Raw genomic sequence first — 19,624 nt, 5'->3', positions numbered from 1 at the left:
ATGGCCTAATTTTAATTGTTCCTCTACCAGTTGAATCACAGCTTCTAGTTTTTCAGAGGATAGGTGCCATTGAGGAACCCACACTGGGTCCCCTGTTTTCCATGGTATGGGTCGTGCTGCCCCAATGGCCGCTATGGAAAACCCAGACCCTGTCTGTCTTGGTTTCCATTAGGTAAGATAGGCTCTATCCTTCCCTGTTCTTGATGTCCTAACCCTTTTCCTTCTTTATAACCCATCTTTGCCATGATATTTTTTGCTTTAGTTGAATACCCTCCCGATGGGGCGTTTTCATTGGACAAAATAAGGCCCAAATGCTGCATAATATCCCTTCCCCAGAGGTTAACCGGGAGTGGGAGCACATAAGGTATGAATTTCCCTTGCTGCCCTTCAGAGGATTCCCACGTCAAGGCAATGGAGCTTATAGTGGGACATGATTGATATCCTAGGCCCTGTAATGAATGAGATGACTCTGTGGTGGGCCATGCTTTGGGCCACCAATGTGTAGAAATTATACTTTTATCTGCTCCGGTATCAAGGATGCCTTCAAACTCTTTTCCATTAATCTTAAGGCGGAGCTTAGGTCTATCATTTAAAGATACAACCAAATAGGCAGAATCATTTCCTGAGGAGCCCATTTTCTTTATCTCAGGTCCTGCAGATTTCTCTCTGGTATTATCAGGGAGGAGCAGCAGCTGAGCTATCCTATCTCCTTTACTAATAGAAAAAACGCCTTTAGGGCTTGAGCACAGGACCTGTATTTCAGGGGAATGTTGACAATCCATAACTCCAGGGTGGACTACTAAGCCCTGCAAGGTGAGTGAACCCCGGCCGAGAATAAGGCCCATGGTTCCAGGGGGCAAGGATGGTATAGGCTCCACCCTTGTGGGTCTTCCTGGGTCGCCTCTCTGACTGCGGAGGAAGGAGTCTGCCCTTTATATCCCTCACAGAGCGACACTGGTCGGCTCTATGATAACCCTTGCCACACTTAGAGCAAAGAGTGAGAGTCCCTCCCTGTTTACCTGGAGCTCTGCAATCTTTCTTAAGATGCCCAGGCTTCCTGCAGTTAAAACATGTCCTCTGATTATTTCTGCCCATGGAGCATTTTTGGGATTGAAGGATGGCAGCCGCTAAGCCTGCATTGGTGAGAGGTCCCCCAAGCTCCCGACAAACCCTGAGCCAGTCTTGTAAACCTTTGTTCTTTCTTGGGGCTATGGCTGCTCGGCACTCCTGTGTGGCTTGCTCATAAATGAGCTGTTCTACCAGAGGGGCGGCTTGCTCTGAATCTCCAAAAATACGCTCTGCTGCCTCTGTCATTCTGGCCACAAAATCTGAGAAGGATTCCTGAGGTCCCTGGATTATCTTTGTTAACTGCCCAGTGGTTTCACCTGCTCGAGAGAGCGCCTTCCAGGCCCTAATAGCCGTGGAAGAAATCTGGGCATAAGCTCCCCAATGGTAGTTTGTCTGATCAGCAGAATAAGCTCCCTGACCCGTTAACAAGTCAAAAGTCCAATCTCTCTGCTCTGGAGTCAAAGCAGCTGCGTTTGCTCGGGCCTGCGCTTGTGCAGCTTCGTGCCAAAGCGCTCTCCATTCCATATATTTGCCCATACTAGGGAGAGCGGCTTTTACAACCGTTTGCCAGTCGGCAGGAGTTAGTGCCATGCCGGCAAGCCTGTCTAACTGCACCAAGGTAAAATTAGCATTGGTTCCGTATTTACGGACCGACTCGGCAATTTCTTTAATTTGTAAGTATTCTACCGGAGCGTGGACACGCCCACCCTCGGCTCCTTCAAAGACCGGAAATGCCTGTTGTATTTTCCTTTGTTCCTCCTTTGGAATGAATGAGTCTGTGCATTGCCTCTCTGTCCATTGCCTCTCTGCGCAGGGCTGATGCACTACGCAGGGCGGGGGCTCAGCATAGGGTGGAGGTGCACTATGACCTTGAAGCCGACTGCCAAGAGGCCAAGCAGCAAGCTGGCCTTTGCCAGCCGCTTTTGGCTTTTTCCTTGACCGATTAGCTCGCATTTTATCTGGCTGGCACTTTTCTCTCTCATAACGAGCTGTTTCCTCCTCCAAGTCTGTTTCTTCAGAGAAGCTAAATTTTTTATCTGATTCAGAGCTACTAAGAACTAGCTCCTTAAACTCATCTAGTGATGGGTATAGGCTCCTTCTCCTAGAAACCTCCGCTAATTGATCTTTCTTCTTTTCCCTTTTTCCTCTTTTTCTTCTAATCTCTCTCCAGGTATTCCTACCTGACCTTAACTTTTCCTCGGGTTCAAGACCCTTGGAAAGGCCTGTACGCTTATTTTGTGTACCATATTTTCTCTTTGCTCCTACTCTCTCTCCCCGCTTTACTTCTGATAGCTTGTCCTGAATTTCCTCTAGAATCCTCCCTGCCTTAACCACTTGATAACATGTGAAAAGGAACAAAAGGGCTTTTAACACTAGAAAAAGTTCAAGGCCAAACATACCTTATAAAGCTATTTTCCACTTTACTTCTGATAGACTGTCTTGAATTTCCTTAGAAAGTTCAAGGCCAGGCTTACCTCGTAAAGCTATACTCACTGGTACTCTCGTTCCCCAGCTGAAAAGTTCTGAATTCATACAGTTGAATCCTTCTTAACAGTCTGCTTTACGGGAACCTTTATTACCGCGACCCGCAGTTCTGGTTCTGGAATGAGGGATCTTCCTTGCGCCAGTCCCGAGTTTTTTCTCGTATTTTTTCGTCCCGGATTTTTTCTCGTCCCAGGTCTTCTCGTCCCGTCCCGGGTTTCGGCACCAATTGTTATTAAACGCGTTCTCACGACCGGCCAGGAAGAACACAACAAACCAGAATCTTCTGCGGCAAAGCTTTATTGCTTACATCTTCAGGAGCCAGAGTGCAAGAGAGCAAGCAAGAGAGCAAGCCAGCAAATGGCGAAACCCCATCCCTTTTTAAGGAGAATTATCCTCCACCTAGGATGTATTACTCCCTGATTGGCTGCAGCCCATCGGCCCAGTTGTCATCACGGGAAAGGCAGAACACATGGTGGGAAAACTGCCCCTGCATGTGTGCAGACTATGTTTACCACTTAGAACACAGCTGTCAGTGCCATCTTATAATGACAAATGTGAGGGCGGCTCCTCACAGCTATCTGCATAGGAGCACCCATGCCCCAACCTTCCTGACAGTGGGCACAACATGACTGGCCATGTTCATCCCACTGCTTTGCTTCCCTGCCAGCACAGACTATGCACCCTGCTCCAAACAAGGAGCCCAAAGAAGCCTTTCTCTCATTAAGTTCCTCTTGTCAAGAATCCTGCCCAGGCCCTTAGGATAGCATCTAAAGGAGCAACATCTCTCCACAGGTACTGATTTATTTTTCGTCTTGATCTTGTACAAAGTAAACTGATTTCTTACCTTTCAACCTAAGAAAGCAAGCTGAGCTTCCAGCTGAAGGACAGAGGAGGTGTAACACAGAAACCTATAAACAAAGGAGCATTGGGCTTCACCATTAACCACGGGACTCACTTTTGATTTAAGGTAATTAATAGTTTTGAACTTTATATGAAATGTAAACCAATTAAGTACCTAGACAGGGTGGCCACTTCCTGCTGATGGGCATCATCTCAAATTAATCTACTCACGAGCCAGGGCTGAGGAAAGGCTGTAAGCACCATCCTCTGCTTTGGAAAATGGCCAGTGTTTCCCACTAGCATGCTCAGACTTCGGCATTCAGCGGAAGAACATTGATTCTTTTACCATCCCGGCCGGGCACTGTGCACGATTCTCTGGGAGCACAGCACAGTGAAAGTGAAATACACAAGAGACACCTTTAAGAAAGGCCGGTAATTAAAAACAGCTGAGTGCTATCACACTCTAATCCGGCTCCAGAAAATAACAGTAATGACCCTGGATAGTTTGCAAAGTTTTCTGTACATGTCCTCTCTGGGTGTGAAATGTGCACCTCTTCAAGAGGAGAAAAGTAAGCCATGGGTGCCAGGGAATTTCTCATATAGCCAGGTGGGAAATGAGATCCTGTTGCTAAAACAAAGAGTGTTGCCCTTGGACATGCTAAGTATTCTTACTTAGAAAAGTACCCGCCTCATGTTTCCTGGGAGAAGTCTGAGCTGAGGTCACTCAACTTGTGGGGAACCTGTTGAGACATTTTTATAGTCTCTAAGTTTCTCCTCCTGTTCCAGGCCCCCAACGGTGAATGTTGTGTCCCTGCCCCAACGCCACACATTTTAGAAATACCATTTGACAAAGGAGCTTAGTAAAAGAGAGCTCAACCCTAGAAGAATCTTCCCAGGTGACACTTTCCAGTGCAGTGGCATTTTTTTTTTTGATGGAATGATAGAGCTCTGGTGTCCTTAAGTTCCATCTACTCTTTCTGAATCCACCCTTTGCACCGTTTAGCCAAGGGTAGGAGCTCGACTGGTAGGAACAGGATCTGAGTGTTCTTTAAGCTGAATTCAAAACCTTCCACACAGGTCAACAGTTCATAGTAATTCTTACTGTACTGCTCTGGGGCAGAGGTTAAACCTAGGACTTGCCTTTCTTTCAGACCACATGTTACTAAATGATTGATGGGTTTCCTTGTTTGTATCTCAAAGTCCTTGTAAGTCATACAAGTTTTTCCAAGGAGGCCACCGCACCCCTGCAACCACCTTGGGTGGGAACTTTATTTTATGGTTGAGTTTTATTCCTCCAGGAGGCTGGCTGCTAAGCAAGGTGACCAGTTACTTAAAATAAGTAGATGGAAGCACAGGAAAGGAATCCACAATTGCCAGTAATTGCCGCTGAATCTCAATTCTCAATTAAGTGGTTGCAAGCCCTCGACAGCAGCCACCACAGGGGCAGGGGAGATATTTGTACTCTAGTGGCTCTTTGAAGGCCAGGGAGTGGAAGGTGGTGATTTGAGAATGGCCTCAGAGACCAAGATGTTTGAATTCTAGGTCTCCAGTTGGTGGAATGGTTTGGGTATGTAACCCCTTTGGAGTTGAACCACCCTTTTGCAGGGGTTGCATATCAGATATTTACATTACGATTCGTAACAGTACCAAAATAACAGCTATGGAGTAGTAATGGAATGCTTTTATGATTGGGGTTACCACAACAGGGGGAACTCTATTAAAGGGTCATAGGTTTGGGAAGGTTGCGCAGCATTGCCTGAAAGTGTCTGTACATGAATGAATCTCATCAGGAACACAAGGCAAGATAAGAGAAAGACTCTTCTATCCCCAGGAACAGAGTAGATTGCAGTTGTGAAATAAGGGAGTAGAAAAGGAAGTGCTGGCCATAACTGTAACATTGTAACCAGACAAAAACAAGAGGCCTGTGTGTCAAACCTCTGTGGAGGCAGCCAAATGTACATAAATGACCAACTAATGGTGCCAAAAGCTGAGAAGGTTGGGCTGGGCAGCCAAATACAGATACCCAGGTGGGGGTGGGGGTTGGGGGAGAAGAGCTGATTTCATTGGAAACTGCGAGTCCCTTGAGCTGCAGTGAGCATCATCTTCCAGACTGAACGATGGATGCTTTTCTACTAAGGAATAAAAATGACAGGAGTGAAAATCACACAAAAAAATATACAGCTGACTTCATGAATGGACAGCAGCTATCCCATCTACTGGGAGTTGGAGGCAGGACAATCATGAGTCCTAGGCTATCCTAGGATACAAAACCCTGTCTCAAAAAAAAAAAAAAAAACATAAAAAACTAAACCTTCCCACCCCCAACATTCCCCACCCCTATGAGACTATGAATATTCTATCATGCATAAGGAGAGGCCCATGAGATCCCACCCCTCACAGCCTATAGGCAGCTAGTAGCTGTTGAAAGGGGGAAGCCATATTACTTGTGGTGTAGCCACTGGCGAGTTGTTCCTAAGTTACTTCCTAAGGAAATAACCCTCCATTCTTGCTCATCACACCAGCTCTCATGCTATGCAGTGGGGCACACACGCTGGGAAGCAGAGTGAACTCCTCAGGAGTGTGAAAAGGATCAGAGAGGACATTGAGAGATAGAATGGTCAAAGTACACACACACACACACAGAGATGTATGTGTGCATATATATGAAATGCATAAAATTCTTAAATAATTGCACATAGAACACACACATATATATGGGACTCAAACCTTTTATATAATTATATAGTTATAGTTATAGTTGTATTTCCACTGCCTATGCATTATTAACTTATCCATGGACACTCCTGACATCTCTGGGCTGCCGGGGAAGTGCCAGAACAGTGTCATAGAGCTAGCTTGCTCTCATTGGGAAGGGCACACCTTGCCTGTGAGACCCCCCCAATACAGAGCCTGGCTACTCAGCCTTCAGTTTCCAAGGACAATCTAGTGACAGAGACGGGTGTTTTCTGCCTTTCCTTTCCATGGCAAACTACGCAAAAAGTAGACAGATGATTTTTCCTCATTTTCTCTTATGCAACGTTGGAACCTGGAAATATGTATGACTTGGATAAAAGCCTATTCATAACACCACCAGCAGGAGGCCAGAACATCTAAATAAGCGGACAACTTTCTGCGGAACGAGCAGGCAGGATGGATTTCTGCAGTGTGCTGTTATGCTTTGGGAAGGGAGGAAAGAAAGCACCTGTTCTCTCGGAGGCCGGCCAACGTGTCTGAGGTCTTGAAGACAGCAAGTTCAGAATGTAGTGACTCTGCTGTAACCACAGCCGAGGGAAGAAGCTGTCATCGTCAGGATCCCGCTTCACAGGTGAAATAAGAGAGGCGCGTGAGGGCGATCCTGTGACATCAGATTCATGGCTAAGTGAGTGGCAGGGCTGGGTCTCTGGGCACCAGAATTGAGAGGACCAGTAGGGTACATTCAAGAATAGAATGCCCATCATAAGCAAGTGGATAGGCTAAGATATTTGAGAGTGAAAGGCCAAATGAATAATATATGTGCCAGGACAATAAATTCAAACCACAGGTGTCATACTGGGTGTACCATTACCTTAATTACTGTACAATGTGAGTGTGGAGAAACAAAAGGTTTTCTCATTATTATTCACCTACTTAATAATAGTTATTTGTTGGCTCTTTAATATGTACCACAAGTAGTTCCAGACCATGAGTTAAATAGACACCATCTCTTCCTTCATAATGACCACATCTTTTTATGCACGTCACTTGTGAGTGCCTGAATGTGCATAATAGTCTGTCACACAGGATACATGTATGCAACAACAACAACAAAAAAGTATTTAGAAATTTTCACATTAAATATTCCTAAGAATCCACATTGTAGTCCATGTTCCTCTTACTTTGACTCCTTAACACATTAAATTTGTTTAGCATTCTCGCTCTAACCCACAGGAACATATTCCCAGATCTGTCTGAAATCAGAAATAGTATGAAACCCTAAATGTGTATTATGTTTTGCATGCACATTCACACCGACGATGAATTTGAACTTATAAGTTAGACAGTGTATGAGTTCAGCAACAATTGCTACTGATAAATAGAATAGCTACAGGAATTTACTTGAGTAATTAGGTTGATGCAATTATTCTCTCTTGAAAGAAATAAGACCATTGAAATTAATGAGATGATTCATCCCTGAGTACGCTTGACCACAGGTAAATAGAATTGTGGGATGTAAATCACAGAGCAGGGAGGGTTGCTGTATCTCAAAGCATAAGCATTCTATACCACCAAAAAGAAAAGGCTGCATTGAGATTCTGAAATTCCAGAAGTGTGTTCCAGTGTCAGCGCTCATAATGCATTCTCCCTCCTTGCTCTTCCCATCCTACCCAGCTTGGAGTGTTGCTAGGAAACCATATTACTCCTCTCTCTAGACCACCAGCTGTTTCTGTGTATTCTTCTAGTTGGCTTTCACAATTACCATGTGAAGGAAGCAGGCAGAATGGCCACTGTGGTCGGATTTTATGGTGATGGTCTACCCTAGTCAAAATCGATGAAAGTTTCATGCATGAGTCTCAAGGACAGCTCGTTGTCTCCAAGGAAAGAATGGGCAGATCAGCTCCACCAAGGTGCTCTGGAGACCACAGTGAGCATATGACTCCATTGGTCTTTGAGGTTTCTGGACATTGGCTGAAAGTGATCAAGTCTCTTACATGCATTGGTACAATATATGCATACACTTACAAACATCCCCCTGTACACTTTAATTCATTTCTAGATGGCAATGTAAATGCCGGTTAAACTATACTATACTATACTATACTATACTATACTATACTATACCATACCATAGTATAATGATAACAAGAAAAAAATCCATTCATATCCAAGTATTTGATATCGATCCAGGTCTTCTGTAGTGTTTCTGATCCATTGTTTCTGCACAGAAACAGGCCTCGAAGACACTGAGACCAACCGGGAATTCAATATGCCTTTTCTTCCAAGAAGAGGGCAGAGAGACACAGAGAGAATGATGAACTAATTGTGGCCCCATGTCAACCACTTGCCAGCTGGGGTGTCTGGGGCAATGTAGTTAAACTCCCTAAACCTCATGTTTTCTTCTGTTTTGAAACTTGGGATGACATTTTTGCACTTCTATGAGAACTGAGTAGCACTGTGACCATTTAAGTAAGCGTGTAGCCAATGGCTGGCTGAACTAATGCTGTGTCCCGCTGAGCTATTATTATCTTATGGACGAGACTATGAGAGTCTCATCCATTTTTTCCTTGCACTGGGGCAAGAAAAGACAAGGCTGGTCTCACTATAGTGCTCAGCTTTCCAGCCACGGGATCCTGGGAAACCAGTCCAGGAATTGGGAGTAGTAGCAGAATTATCCCTGACTGAGACACAGAAATATGGAAATGGAGCTATTTCATGGCCCCGTGGTTGCCTGAGGTACTTTACATGGAAAAGCAAATCTTGTGAGGGTGTGGTAGCACATGTCTGTAATCCCAGCTGGAGGCAGACGCAGTAGAATAAAGAGTTCTTTGTCTCTAAAGAAGAGTCAAGAACGGCATGAATTACATGAGACTCAAATGACAAGAGCAACAACAACAAAAGAAAACCTGTACATATCTCTAAAGTGGTTTTCTACAGAGATCCAACCCAGGTTCTTATTAATGGCTAGAAGAATGAATGAATGAATGAATGAATGACCTACCAATAAGCCACACTTCCAAATACAATCATGCCTTTCTTTCCTTTCTTTTCAGTGTAAGCATCTATATCCTGACATGAAGAAATAATATGGCATTTGCCTGTCAAGTGTGAGTCAGGCAGAGTCACATGGAGAGCTTAAAGAAAATCACCATCTCTGTCTCGGGGATGAGCGGAGAGGTGAAAGAAGATAAAGACACCTCCAAACAAGAAGTGAACTTTATACAAGAAGATGATAAAGCCTGTGACGGGTGACGGACACAGTAAGGAATTACTTCAGGAAGCACCTCAATTATGACTCATTACTTTAAAAAGACTTAATTGCAAGTGAGTAAGCCATAGTTGTGCAGGCGCCACTCAGACAGCAACCCTCCCATGGCCGCGCATCGATTTCAGAAAGTAAACATACACTTCTCTTGGGTTCTGTTCCTATTGCTTTCTTAAAAAAGGGAAAGCTTGGTTATCCACAGTATCTTCCCGTTGTCCAAATAGACCTAGTAAGCATAAGGGACAGACATATGGCCCACCTTTGACAAATCAAATAGAAGACCCAAGGAGGTAATGACTCATCTGAGATCTAAGACTAGAATGGGAACATAGAACGGGATAGCCCTCTTTCTAAGGTACTTCGGGGTATATTTTCCTCTACATATCTTCAGCTCACACAGGCAAGGAAATATAAATACTAAAACAAAGGCAACAAATCAAATTCTGCAGGCCCAACTGTTTTGAGTGAGGAAAGAACAGGTATCTCTTCTTCAAGTGAGAAACCATCACAGCCTAGCCATTAACTTTAAACAATGTATGAAAATCTTTCTGTAAAGGCAAAATTTGTCAGTGAGGGTGAAGGCACTTGCTGCTTGAAGATGCAAATCTAATTAACCTGAGTCCTTGTAACTCATTTCAACTCGGATGGAGAGACGAGACTCTATGCTCATCCTCTGAACCCCACACATGTACCATGCACCTAGTCACAACACATACAAATCACACACACACACACACACACACACACACACACACACACACACACACACACATTAGTGAACCAGCTAATTACATTTTTAAAGGCTATTTCTTTTAAAAAACCTTATACAAACAATCATCACAGTATTAAACAATATAGATGTAAACAAATCCTCCTCTCAGTACAAATTATAATATCAGTGCCTAGTTACCTGGGTCAACATAGAAGATAATGCCCAGGAGATATCAGTGGGTGTTTAGGTCACAGTAAGCCAGGGGAGTTTCAGACAGAGCTGCATCCAGGTCCCCTGTGCTGAGACCTGATATTTTAACACCTATTGAAAACAGGTAATAAGACTTTACAAGTTGAGGAAGGACTCTTGCCTAAATTCCTGACTCTCAAAGAACTACTTTGTCCTAAATTAAAAAAAAAAAAAAAATAGCACCAAAAGAAAATGCCTGTAGCCAGGGGAAAAGGAGAGGAAACTGGACAATTCTCTGTGGCTCTGGGCCAGGAAGAAACTTAGCTGTGACAGAAAGAGAACTCACTTCATCCATACAAGAACACTAACTGGGAAATACACACTGAAACCCACCACCAAAACAAAATGCTGAGAACCATTTTGTATGAACAAGTTAGAAGGTCCACAGACTCAACCAAATAAACATCCCCTGGTGAAGTTAAGCTCACAGTAAAAAAAAAATAAAAATAAAAAATACAGCCAAGATAAGGCATAAATATCCAAAAGGGAAGTCAATGGAGAATTTACACCTCTAAATTAGGAAGAAAAAAACAGAATGCTGATGGAATCTATAACATGAATGTAAACGAATAAAAACAACAGGAAGAATGAAAATTAAGCAGTTTCAAAACAGCATGAGCCAAAGGCAGACAGACATGAAAAGGGAACAGAAATGTTGAAATGAACATGCAATTAAGATTAAAAGCCTAGCGAGTAGACTAACTATCAACTAAAAGTGTACTGTGGGCAGTATGGTAAATTGGAAACAAAAAGATTAGTGAAATACAAAAATAAATGACAGAGAAAGGAAAACAGAAAACAAAAATTTTTAAGGCGTGTAATAAATTCTATGGGAGAAAAAATCACATAGATTCTGAAAGACACTTTGAGACAGCAGCTGAATATCAGAAATAATCAGATACACACACATATACATTGCACACACACTCATACACACACACACCACACATACATATGTGTATGTATGCATACATATACACACATGCACACATACACACGCATGCACACACACATGCACATGCATGCCTGCATACACACATGCACACTCATGAGCACATACATACAGCACACAAACACACACACTCACTCATGCATGTGTGTATGCATACACACACACACACACACACACACACACACACGGCTAAAATTCAGGTAACATAATGGACCAAAGGAGAGAAGGCAGAAAGCAATGACATTTATCTATCTGACGAAAATAACTCAGTATAATTTTCATTGCAGACTATAAACAAATTAATGACATTTTCAAAGGGCTAGGACAGAGAATAGAAGAGCACTTGTCTAGAACTTACAAAGCCCTGGGTAAAACCCATGCCTCCAAGAGAAATAGCTTGAACAAAGCTAGAGATCAAGGCTGTCCCTGAAGTATTCACTGAAGAGTGTACGCACGGAGAAGGGAAATAATATAGAAGGAATAGGTGGAAGCGACCATAAAGAAAGCATGCTCAACACATTTATCAATCTAAACAAATGTTACCTATACAAACCCCTTATGAAATAATTTGAACTTTGAAATGGGATTTTAAAAATGTATAACTCTCAAGCATCTTTGGGAACAGGCGAATAACAACAATGGAAACAGCAAATGCTATGTTTGACCGAGTGGGAAGAAGAGGGGAAGGCCAGAGAGGAGACGGGGCAGTAATGCATCTGATAAACAAGAAAGATGCTGCAAAGTCAAAATATTGGGGGGAAAATAAAATAAAGACATGGAGTAAAAGCACAGATTAAAACGAGCCCCAATAAATCAGTGCAATAAATGTAGTAACATTCCTGATCTAAACTGCAGAGATTTCAATTTTTAAAGACAGAAAACCCAGTTATGTGGGTTTAATGAAGCACGTTTAAATAAAAATGATATGGCTGATTTCCTAGTAATATATAGGAGACATGGGCGAGCAATATGGGTATGAAAACATCTCTACAGAGAAAGGATTACAAAAGTCATTTCTATTTTGAGTAACAACAATGATACAAAAGATCAAATTTAACCGCAAAGGAAGCTGTAAAGGAGGAACTCAGTTGGAAGAATACTAAGTCAGTATCCACCTAAGATACCGAGATGAGCCAGATAAAGTCAAGTTTAGCAGAATTACAAATAGCCCCTCTTAGTGGTCAATTCTACACAGGTCAGAACTGATAATGTAGCCAAAACACAGTAACAGTATTGAAGAACTTAATGCCACAATGTATACATCTTGATCATCCTGTGTGTGTGTGTGTGTGTGTATGTGTGTGTGTGTATGTGTGTGTCTGTGTCTGTGTGTGTGTGTCTGTGTGTGTCTGTGTGTGTGTGTGTCTGTTTGTGTGTGTGTCTGTGTGTGTCTGTGTGTGTCTGTGTGTGTGTGTCTGTGTGTGTGTCTGTGTGTGTCTGTGTGTGTGTGTCTGTGTGTGTGTGTGTCTGTGTCTGTCTGTGATGTCTGTGTCTGTCTGTGTCTGTCTGTGTGCGTACACATTCATGCCTGGGTATGTGCACAGCACATGGCACTAATACTTTTACTTTCTATGCTCTTCTCATGTTCACATAGGAAAAAAAATCTAATTTTAAAACAGCCCCTCACTAAACCACACAGAACACAACATTGAGACTATCGTAGAAGTCATCAGCTTACTATTCCAATCAAAATGTAATTAATGTTGTATGAATTTAAAAATCAAAATAAAAGGCAGCTGTGGGGCCAGAGGGATGGCTCAGTGGTTAAGAGGGCTTGGTTTTCTTGAAGAGGATGTGGGTTTGATTCCCAGCATGTGCATAGAGGTTAGCAACTAGGAGACTGTTCAGAAGGTCCAGTGCCTTCTTCTGACCTCCACAGGCACCAGGACTCACATGGCACACATGCATACAGGCAGACAAAACACTCACACATAAAATAAAGTGGAGAAATCTAATAAATCTCATAAGCAAATGACATAAATCTTGGACAAAACAGTCTCAATGTGTTTACCACTATGATTTTTTTTTAATGTGGGAAGATGACAGTGAATGTATGTATATCAAAGATGACAGCAGACCTGAAGTGGGTCAGAAAGGAGTGTTTCTCTTAGTGTGTGTATCGCTACCATGCTAGGAAGTACCCTTTTGAGTCATGACAGCTGGCAGGGAGATTGACATTTAATAATTTTACTTTCTAAGATATTTCTTTGACTCTGGAGGCTAAGCATGTTGTGATATGATCCAGTGATATGAATAAATTCTGAATTATGTTTTATTTGTAATGAAGATTAATACATATAAATGTAAAGTACAACATATCCTAGCTTTGATGAGCTCAAGAAAACTCTTATATTTGAGAAAGAAGGAAGACAAAACAACTAGGAGTTCCAATAACTAAGGTAAGAAACTTATTTTGCCCACGTTATTGGGTCAGTTTAGCACAAGAACATGTTAATTTGGAGCTCAGATGTTCATAAAATGCATGTGTTTGATACATAGTTAAGACCACAGTAGCTGTGCATCCCATTATTAGCAGTTTGGGGGGATTGTTTACCCTTGTGAGGTGGAAACTGCCATAATATTGAAAAATAAACCCAACAGCAGATGATCTAATGACTAAACAGATAAGCCAAAGAAAACAGAAGTAAGAAAGCCACAAGAGTATAAACAAAGGCTGTAAAACTGGAGACCTGTAAACAAGAGGGATTGTTTTTAAAAATACAAGAGAAAAAGTAATTTTGATCAAGATGATGAGAAACAAGAATAAAGCCATTAAGAATAAAAGGGGCATATAAATCCAGAAGAAGAACTTTAAGGTCTCTAAAAAAAATCATTCTCTAAGCAACAGTAAAAGTTCAAACTATATAAACATACACGTGACTCAAAACTGACTCAAAAAATACACAGATAAACCAAATAGCACTATGACTCTTGACATTAGAACAACAGAATCATCACCCCAAATCTAATCTATCCATATAACAAAACTACCAAACTTACAGGTAAGTTTTTATAGCCCTACAAAGAAAACACGTGTGTGTGTGTGTGTGTGTGTGTGTGTGTGTGTGTGTGTGTGTGTGTGTGTGTTTTGGGGGCTTCAAAGCACATGAAAATTCTACAAGAACTAAGCACCTCAATAATGGTAAATAAAATTATCCTTGTTAAAGTTGATAAGAAGTAAGATTTTCAATTGACAAACAAAACAGAAAACAAACCAAAAAAAACCCTGCTGTTATTGTAAAGATGAGAACACTGTGACTCTAATGTCCTGACATCATCTTTATGATGCCTGAATTCATCTTTAGAAAGAAATGAAAAATCTACTGCCTTCCTTTTTCAGACTGAAAATATATGGGTGACCCTGAACATATGTGTTGCTCTCAAGAGAAAAGACCCTGGACCGCTTTGTGGGCATTATTAGGTCTGAGCACACGGTGGCAGGCACATGGGATGTACAAAAGGAGATGCAAAGGCCATGAACTCCATCCTGTCCCTCTCTAGATAACACACGAGCTTGGGAAAAACTAGACGAAGCATAAGGCAAGTGCAAGGAGACATATTTTTCAGAGACAAGGATCTCTAAATCCAAGAACATACACAACTTTTGAGACTCATGTTTTAAACTCAAGGCAGCCTGAAGCCCAGAACAGACATCTTCATGATCCAAATGGTTTGCCTTTCAAAAATAGCGATAATAATAATTAATAATAATAATAATAATAATAGTAATAATACAATGTGCCCGCCCAGGTACCAAAAGCAAATAAAACACCCACAGTGAGACCCCAATGCTGTACAGGGCATACAAGGAATCCTGGAACAAAGACCAGAGTTCAGTTACTTTAAAGATTAGAGACAGTGCTCTGTCCCTGAACCCCAGCAGAAGTAAAGTATACAGCCACATTCACTCAGGTTAGGGCTAGTGCAGCCCTCAATGGCCCAGTTCATGAGAGAAAGCAACACAGACAGTGGTAAGCACAGGACCTCAGCGTCTTCCTCTAGATGCCTCTTAAGGTCAGCTTAGAACTATATCCTGGCACATAAGATTCAGTAGGCAAAGGATGTGGAGTTTTCTGTACAAATAAAAAGAATCAATGCATTGTGAGAAACGCATGCACAGTGAGACTCTAGAGTGTCCAGACAAGAGGTCCTAAGGAAAAGGAGAGGAAGTGCTTTGCTCCAAGGTGGGCTAAAATCAATGAACTTTTTTTCTTTTCATTCAGCTAAACTATTCTACACACACCCATCTCATCAATTCTACAATCAGGCTTGCAGGACATTTTATAACTGCAGAACTACATCTCTAGCCAAATAATGAGGACGTTGACTTTCCCCCCAATAAGCAGATAAAGCAAGGAGAAGATAAGTTGACTTAGGCCTTGTGTAGAACAAGATGAACAAGTGTGCTTTCAGATTTGTAAGAATACTTCCAAGACCTGAAGCAATGCAATCTAGATAGCCATTCTAAGTTCACCACTGGTATTTAAACCTCCTACAAATGTTCTTAGGTGCAGCCTGTTCATCCTTGTTTAGATTAATCACAGGGAATATTTCTCCCTGTTCTCTGAGCAGGTAAGTCCTAGCACACCAGGTACTTCCATTAAAATGCCCCAAACAGAAACCACGCTTTCTATATGAGCTGGCATTTGTGTTGCCCCATAACCTTATATCTCCATGTGTGTTGAACTCCATCACCTTTCCCAACTGTGAGCAACTTAAGCTACCTGTGTAAGTGAACCGCTCCCAAACAAAAGTCTTCAAGCACAAAAGCTAAAACAGAACCTGTTTAATTTTGAAATAAACCTTGCTATTAAAAATCAAGGCTTGCAAATAAATAAAAACGTCACTTGCTGACATTAACCAGACCCAAAGTCTATACAGCTTAATGAACTTATACACAGTTAGAAATAACGTTAGACGCTGAAGCTGAACAGTTACAATGTGAATGGGTTTATTTTAGTTCTAATTCTGCATGGACACTTTGGCCTTGGAGATAGGTAAGTGAATACACTATATTTGATACATAAAATATAAACATTAAGCACAAAGCTCCATGGTTCCTGTTTCAGAACTTATTTTCCTGGCCTGTGAAGTTGTTCTGCTGTACCCTGGCAGGTTTGCTCAAAGCCAAAGAGAGAGTAGAGGGTTGGGGCGGGGCAGGATGGTGCTGGAGAAAGACTTGAGGGTATGTGGAAAGGAGACTTCAGTATATCTGGGTATTTGCACATTCCTTCAGGAGCAGCCAAGGAGGCAAGAGAAGGATCGGTTACAATATAGAAAGAAAATGGCAAAGACTCCAAACAACAGATTTCCTTTTTAACTTGAAAAATTCCACTTCCTGTTCTAACATCTATTTCTTTCCCTTTACATCGGGGAGCCAACACCTGTGGACTTGAACCTCTCTGAAAAAGAGACAAGAATGGAGTGCTGTCATCTCTGCCCTGCCCCAGTGGCCTGAGAAGTACAGAATCCAAGGAAAGCCAATGGACTGGGAGGATACATGTGCAAGGTATTATAACTTTGGTCAAATCTGGCGTTGTGAGGGCATAGTGGCCTGTGAAACAGAAGAGGGCTAAGACCATGGTTAACAGAGACGTGAAGGTGCCTGTGTGCAAACTTTGACTCACATAAGCATGGACACATTTAACCAAGTTCCACACGGTTAGGATGACGATGTCCATTAAGATGACTGGAATACCACAGCTGGGTTGAGAGGACTCCCAAAGGCAGCCCAAGAGAACAAGAGCTCAGGAATAAACAGAAGGCAAGAAGCACAGAGACAGCAAAAAAAAAAAAAAAAAAAAAAAAAAAAGGGCCACCTAGCACTGTGGCTCTCTGGAGCACCGTGGCCATTGTCACCAGCAGCACGCCTGCCTTGACAACCAGGATTAATGGACAAACCCACTCTCCTCTAATCCTTATTCCAGAATACTCTTTCAGAGAGGACCAAAGATGAGGCATCAGGCCTTCCTCGGCCTAGAACTGGGTCTCTCCACCCACCAGCAAAGCTACCTCATGTCTCAGCTTCCTCCTCCCCAAAACAGGGCCATCATATCTACCCAGGATGAAGGCTGTGAAAATGAGGGATAATGAACTTAAGTGCCCACTAGCGGCTGTTATTAGTGTAATTAATCTGATTAAAATAATCAGGGGTAAAGAACAGAAGAGGGTGTCAGAGCAGAAAAGCAGTAATGGGAAAGGTCACAAATGCAGCCCTCCTGGGCTCCGACTCAGGCACAGGCAGGGAACCAGAGGCAAGCTACCTGTGTGCATTTGGTGGGTCCGACTTTGTGGGTCATAGTATGGACTTTCCAGTTTTGGTTTCCACCTCTCTGAGGTGAGAGTATTCACAGCTGCACATCCCTACAGGGCAGGGATGCTGTGGGGGATGATGTAAAGAGAGAGCATCTCGGGCTATTATTAGAGACCATGAGCTTATGTGGCTGTTTGCTTGATAGGGAAGTCCATGTCTCTTATACCATTGCTCAGATGGAATTAAAGCACGCGCAGCTAGTTGGTCATGCCAGAGCCAGCAATTCCAGACTGCAGAGTCATTATGTAGTGTAGGACACCTTTGCTTACCACCATCACAGGCTAATAGATTTAATCTAACCTCGGAAGTCAATGCCAGGCTTAGCTTGCAAGTTCTACACTCTTACAAACCATCCCTGCCACCTGCTTAGACCCACCCCTTTCCAGTCACACTTTTTGTTTCTCTCTAGAATGCTGTTTCCGGTGAACAGCTCACACTGACCAGACTTTAGTCATCCTTGAAAACAGTCTGTATAAGTCAGGCCAGGATGTGACCCCTGCATCTATCCCCAGCCATATTGTGTTTGCCGAGGAGTATTTCCTGTGTTGTAACCATCGATGCCTCACCCTGATCATCAGAAAGGTTCCCTAAGAAAGGCTGAGATGTATGGAAAGCTGCATCCCACAAGGTGAATGCAAAAGCATAGAAAACACCGCGTTCTTCTGACCTCATACATTTTGAACAGTACAGCGATAGCGAATGTGCTTTAATACTGCATACAGAGTAAAATGGTGAGCGGGCGTTATGATGGAGTGATCAGGTTAACAGATGAGAAAACGGGCTGAGCTTGGGGATGGGTTAATTATTTGTTAATAGCTGGTCTCCCTGGCTCCAGTTACCTCTAAAGAAGAAAAGGCTTTCTAGAGAGGAAGGAGCCCAGAGAGCCCAGAGAGAAAGAACAGGGCACTGGTGTTGTAGTGGCAAGCATTTAGGTGTCCACAGTCCCAATTTAAGCACCTCATCAGACAGGGACATGAGGAGGGTCTGTGTTCTGCCAACGCACCCTCTCCCATCCAAGATCTTGCCCACTTCCACTCTCCTCTCTACTTGTAGATGATATACAATCTAGCTAAGCCCTGCCTCAGTTAGCAAGCAAGTCTCCCTCAACTTTGGCACAGACCTGTCAAACTTGACGCTCAAAGCAGAAGTTCACAGTGGGTCTCTATGCTATGGGCCAGTCTTTCCCGGCTTTCCAAGGCCAGCGTCGGATTAAGAACAGGAGATCTTTCAACCACAGGAGCTAATCTGTCCGTCCAAGGCTGCCTTGGTGCAGGAGGAGCTGGCCACTATCTGAGACCAACTACTTGCCTACTTGGCGAGTCACCCACCAGGATCCCCAGTCTGATCGTCCCCGCCCCCACCCACGGGTACAGTTCCTTACCAATCTTGGCCAAGGAGGCCAGTAGGATCCACAAAGTGATCTCGAAAGGGATTTGCACGTGGGGGTAATCCAGGGTGAACACGGGCAACCGACTTTCCTCGAACGGCGTCGTTCCCGGGGCCACCACACTGGCAGGACTTGGCGGGTTGGAGCTGGCACCCCTGGCCCTGGGTGCGTCCAGCAGGGTCTCGGCCAGCGCGCCCGCCGGCACTGCCACCTGCAGAGACAGCAGCAGCAGCAGCAGCCAAGACAGTGGCGCCCGCACGCTGTGCGCGGTGCCCCGGGGGCCCATGGGGTCGGCAGCTATGAGCGCAGCAGAGGACGCTGGTGTAGGATCTGGGTTCCCTCAGAGCATCGCGGGAGGGACAGCACTACTAACTCAACGGGACTGCGAGAGTACCACACCACCGCCTCCACGGGGTCGGGGCCCTGTCGCCAACCAGTTCGGTGGGTGTGAACCTCGCAGGGCCCGGAGGGGAGCGCGCAGCGACAGGAGGCCACTGCGCGGTCCCTCGGCCGCGCTCAGCCTTGCTCAGCCGCCCTCCGCCGCCGGCCGCCCTCCCATGCCTGGCAGCTACAGGCCCTGCCCGGGGCGGCCCGAGGGCGGGCGGGGACGGGGACGGGGGCGGGGCGGGGCGGGCGCGGCGCCCCGGTGGCGGGGCGGG

The 19,624-nt window shown here is 43.8% G+C and overlaps 1 protein-coding gene across 1 annotated transcript in view; it reads right to left on the bottom strand.

The window, feature by feature from the left end:
• Slc9a2 (solute carrier family 9 (sodium/hydrogen exchanger), member 2) overlaps positions 1 to 19,413 on the bottom strand; it is an 87,174-nt gene extending 67,761 nt beyond the window's left edge. The window contains exon 1 of the mRNA NM_001033289.2: positions 18,960 to 19,413. Within this exon, the coding sequence (NP_001028461.2) occupies positions 18,960 to 19,251 (292 nt within the window). The 5' untranslated portion in view covers positions 19,252 to 19,413. The remainder of the gene's footprint in view (positions 1 to 18,959) is intronic.
• Positions 19,414 to 19,624: the final 211 nt, after the last annotated feature.

Source organism: Mus musculus, chromosome 1, assembly GCF_000001635.26.
Source record: "Mus musculus strain C57BL/6J chromosome 1, GRCm38.p6 C57BL/6J".
Taxonomy (NCBI): domain Eukaryota; kingdom Metazoa; phylum Chordata; class Mammalia; order Rodentia; family Muridae; genus Mus; species Mus musculus.
Note: the sequence above shows the minus strand (reverse complement) of the source record. Positions and strands in the feature narration are given on the sequence as shown.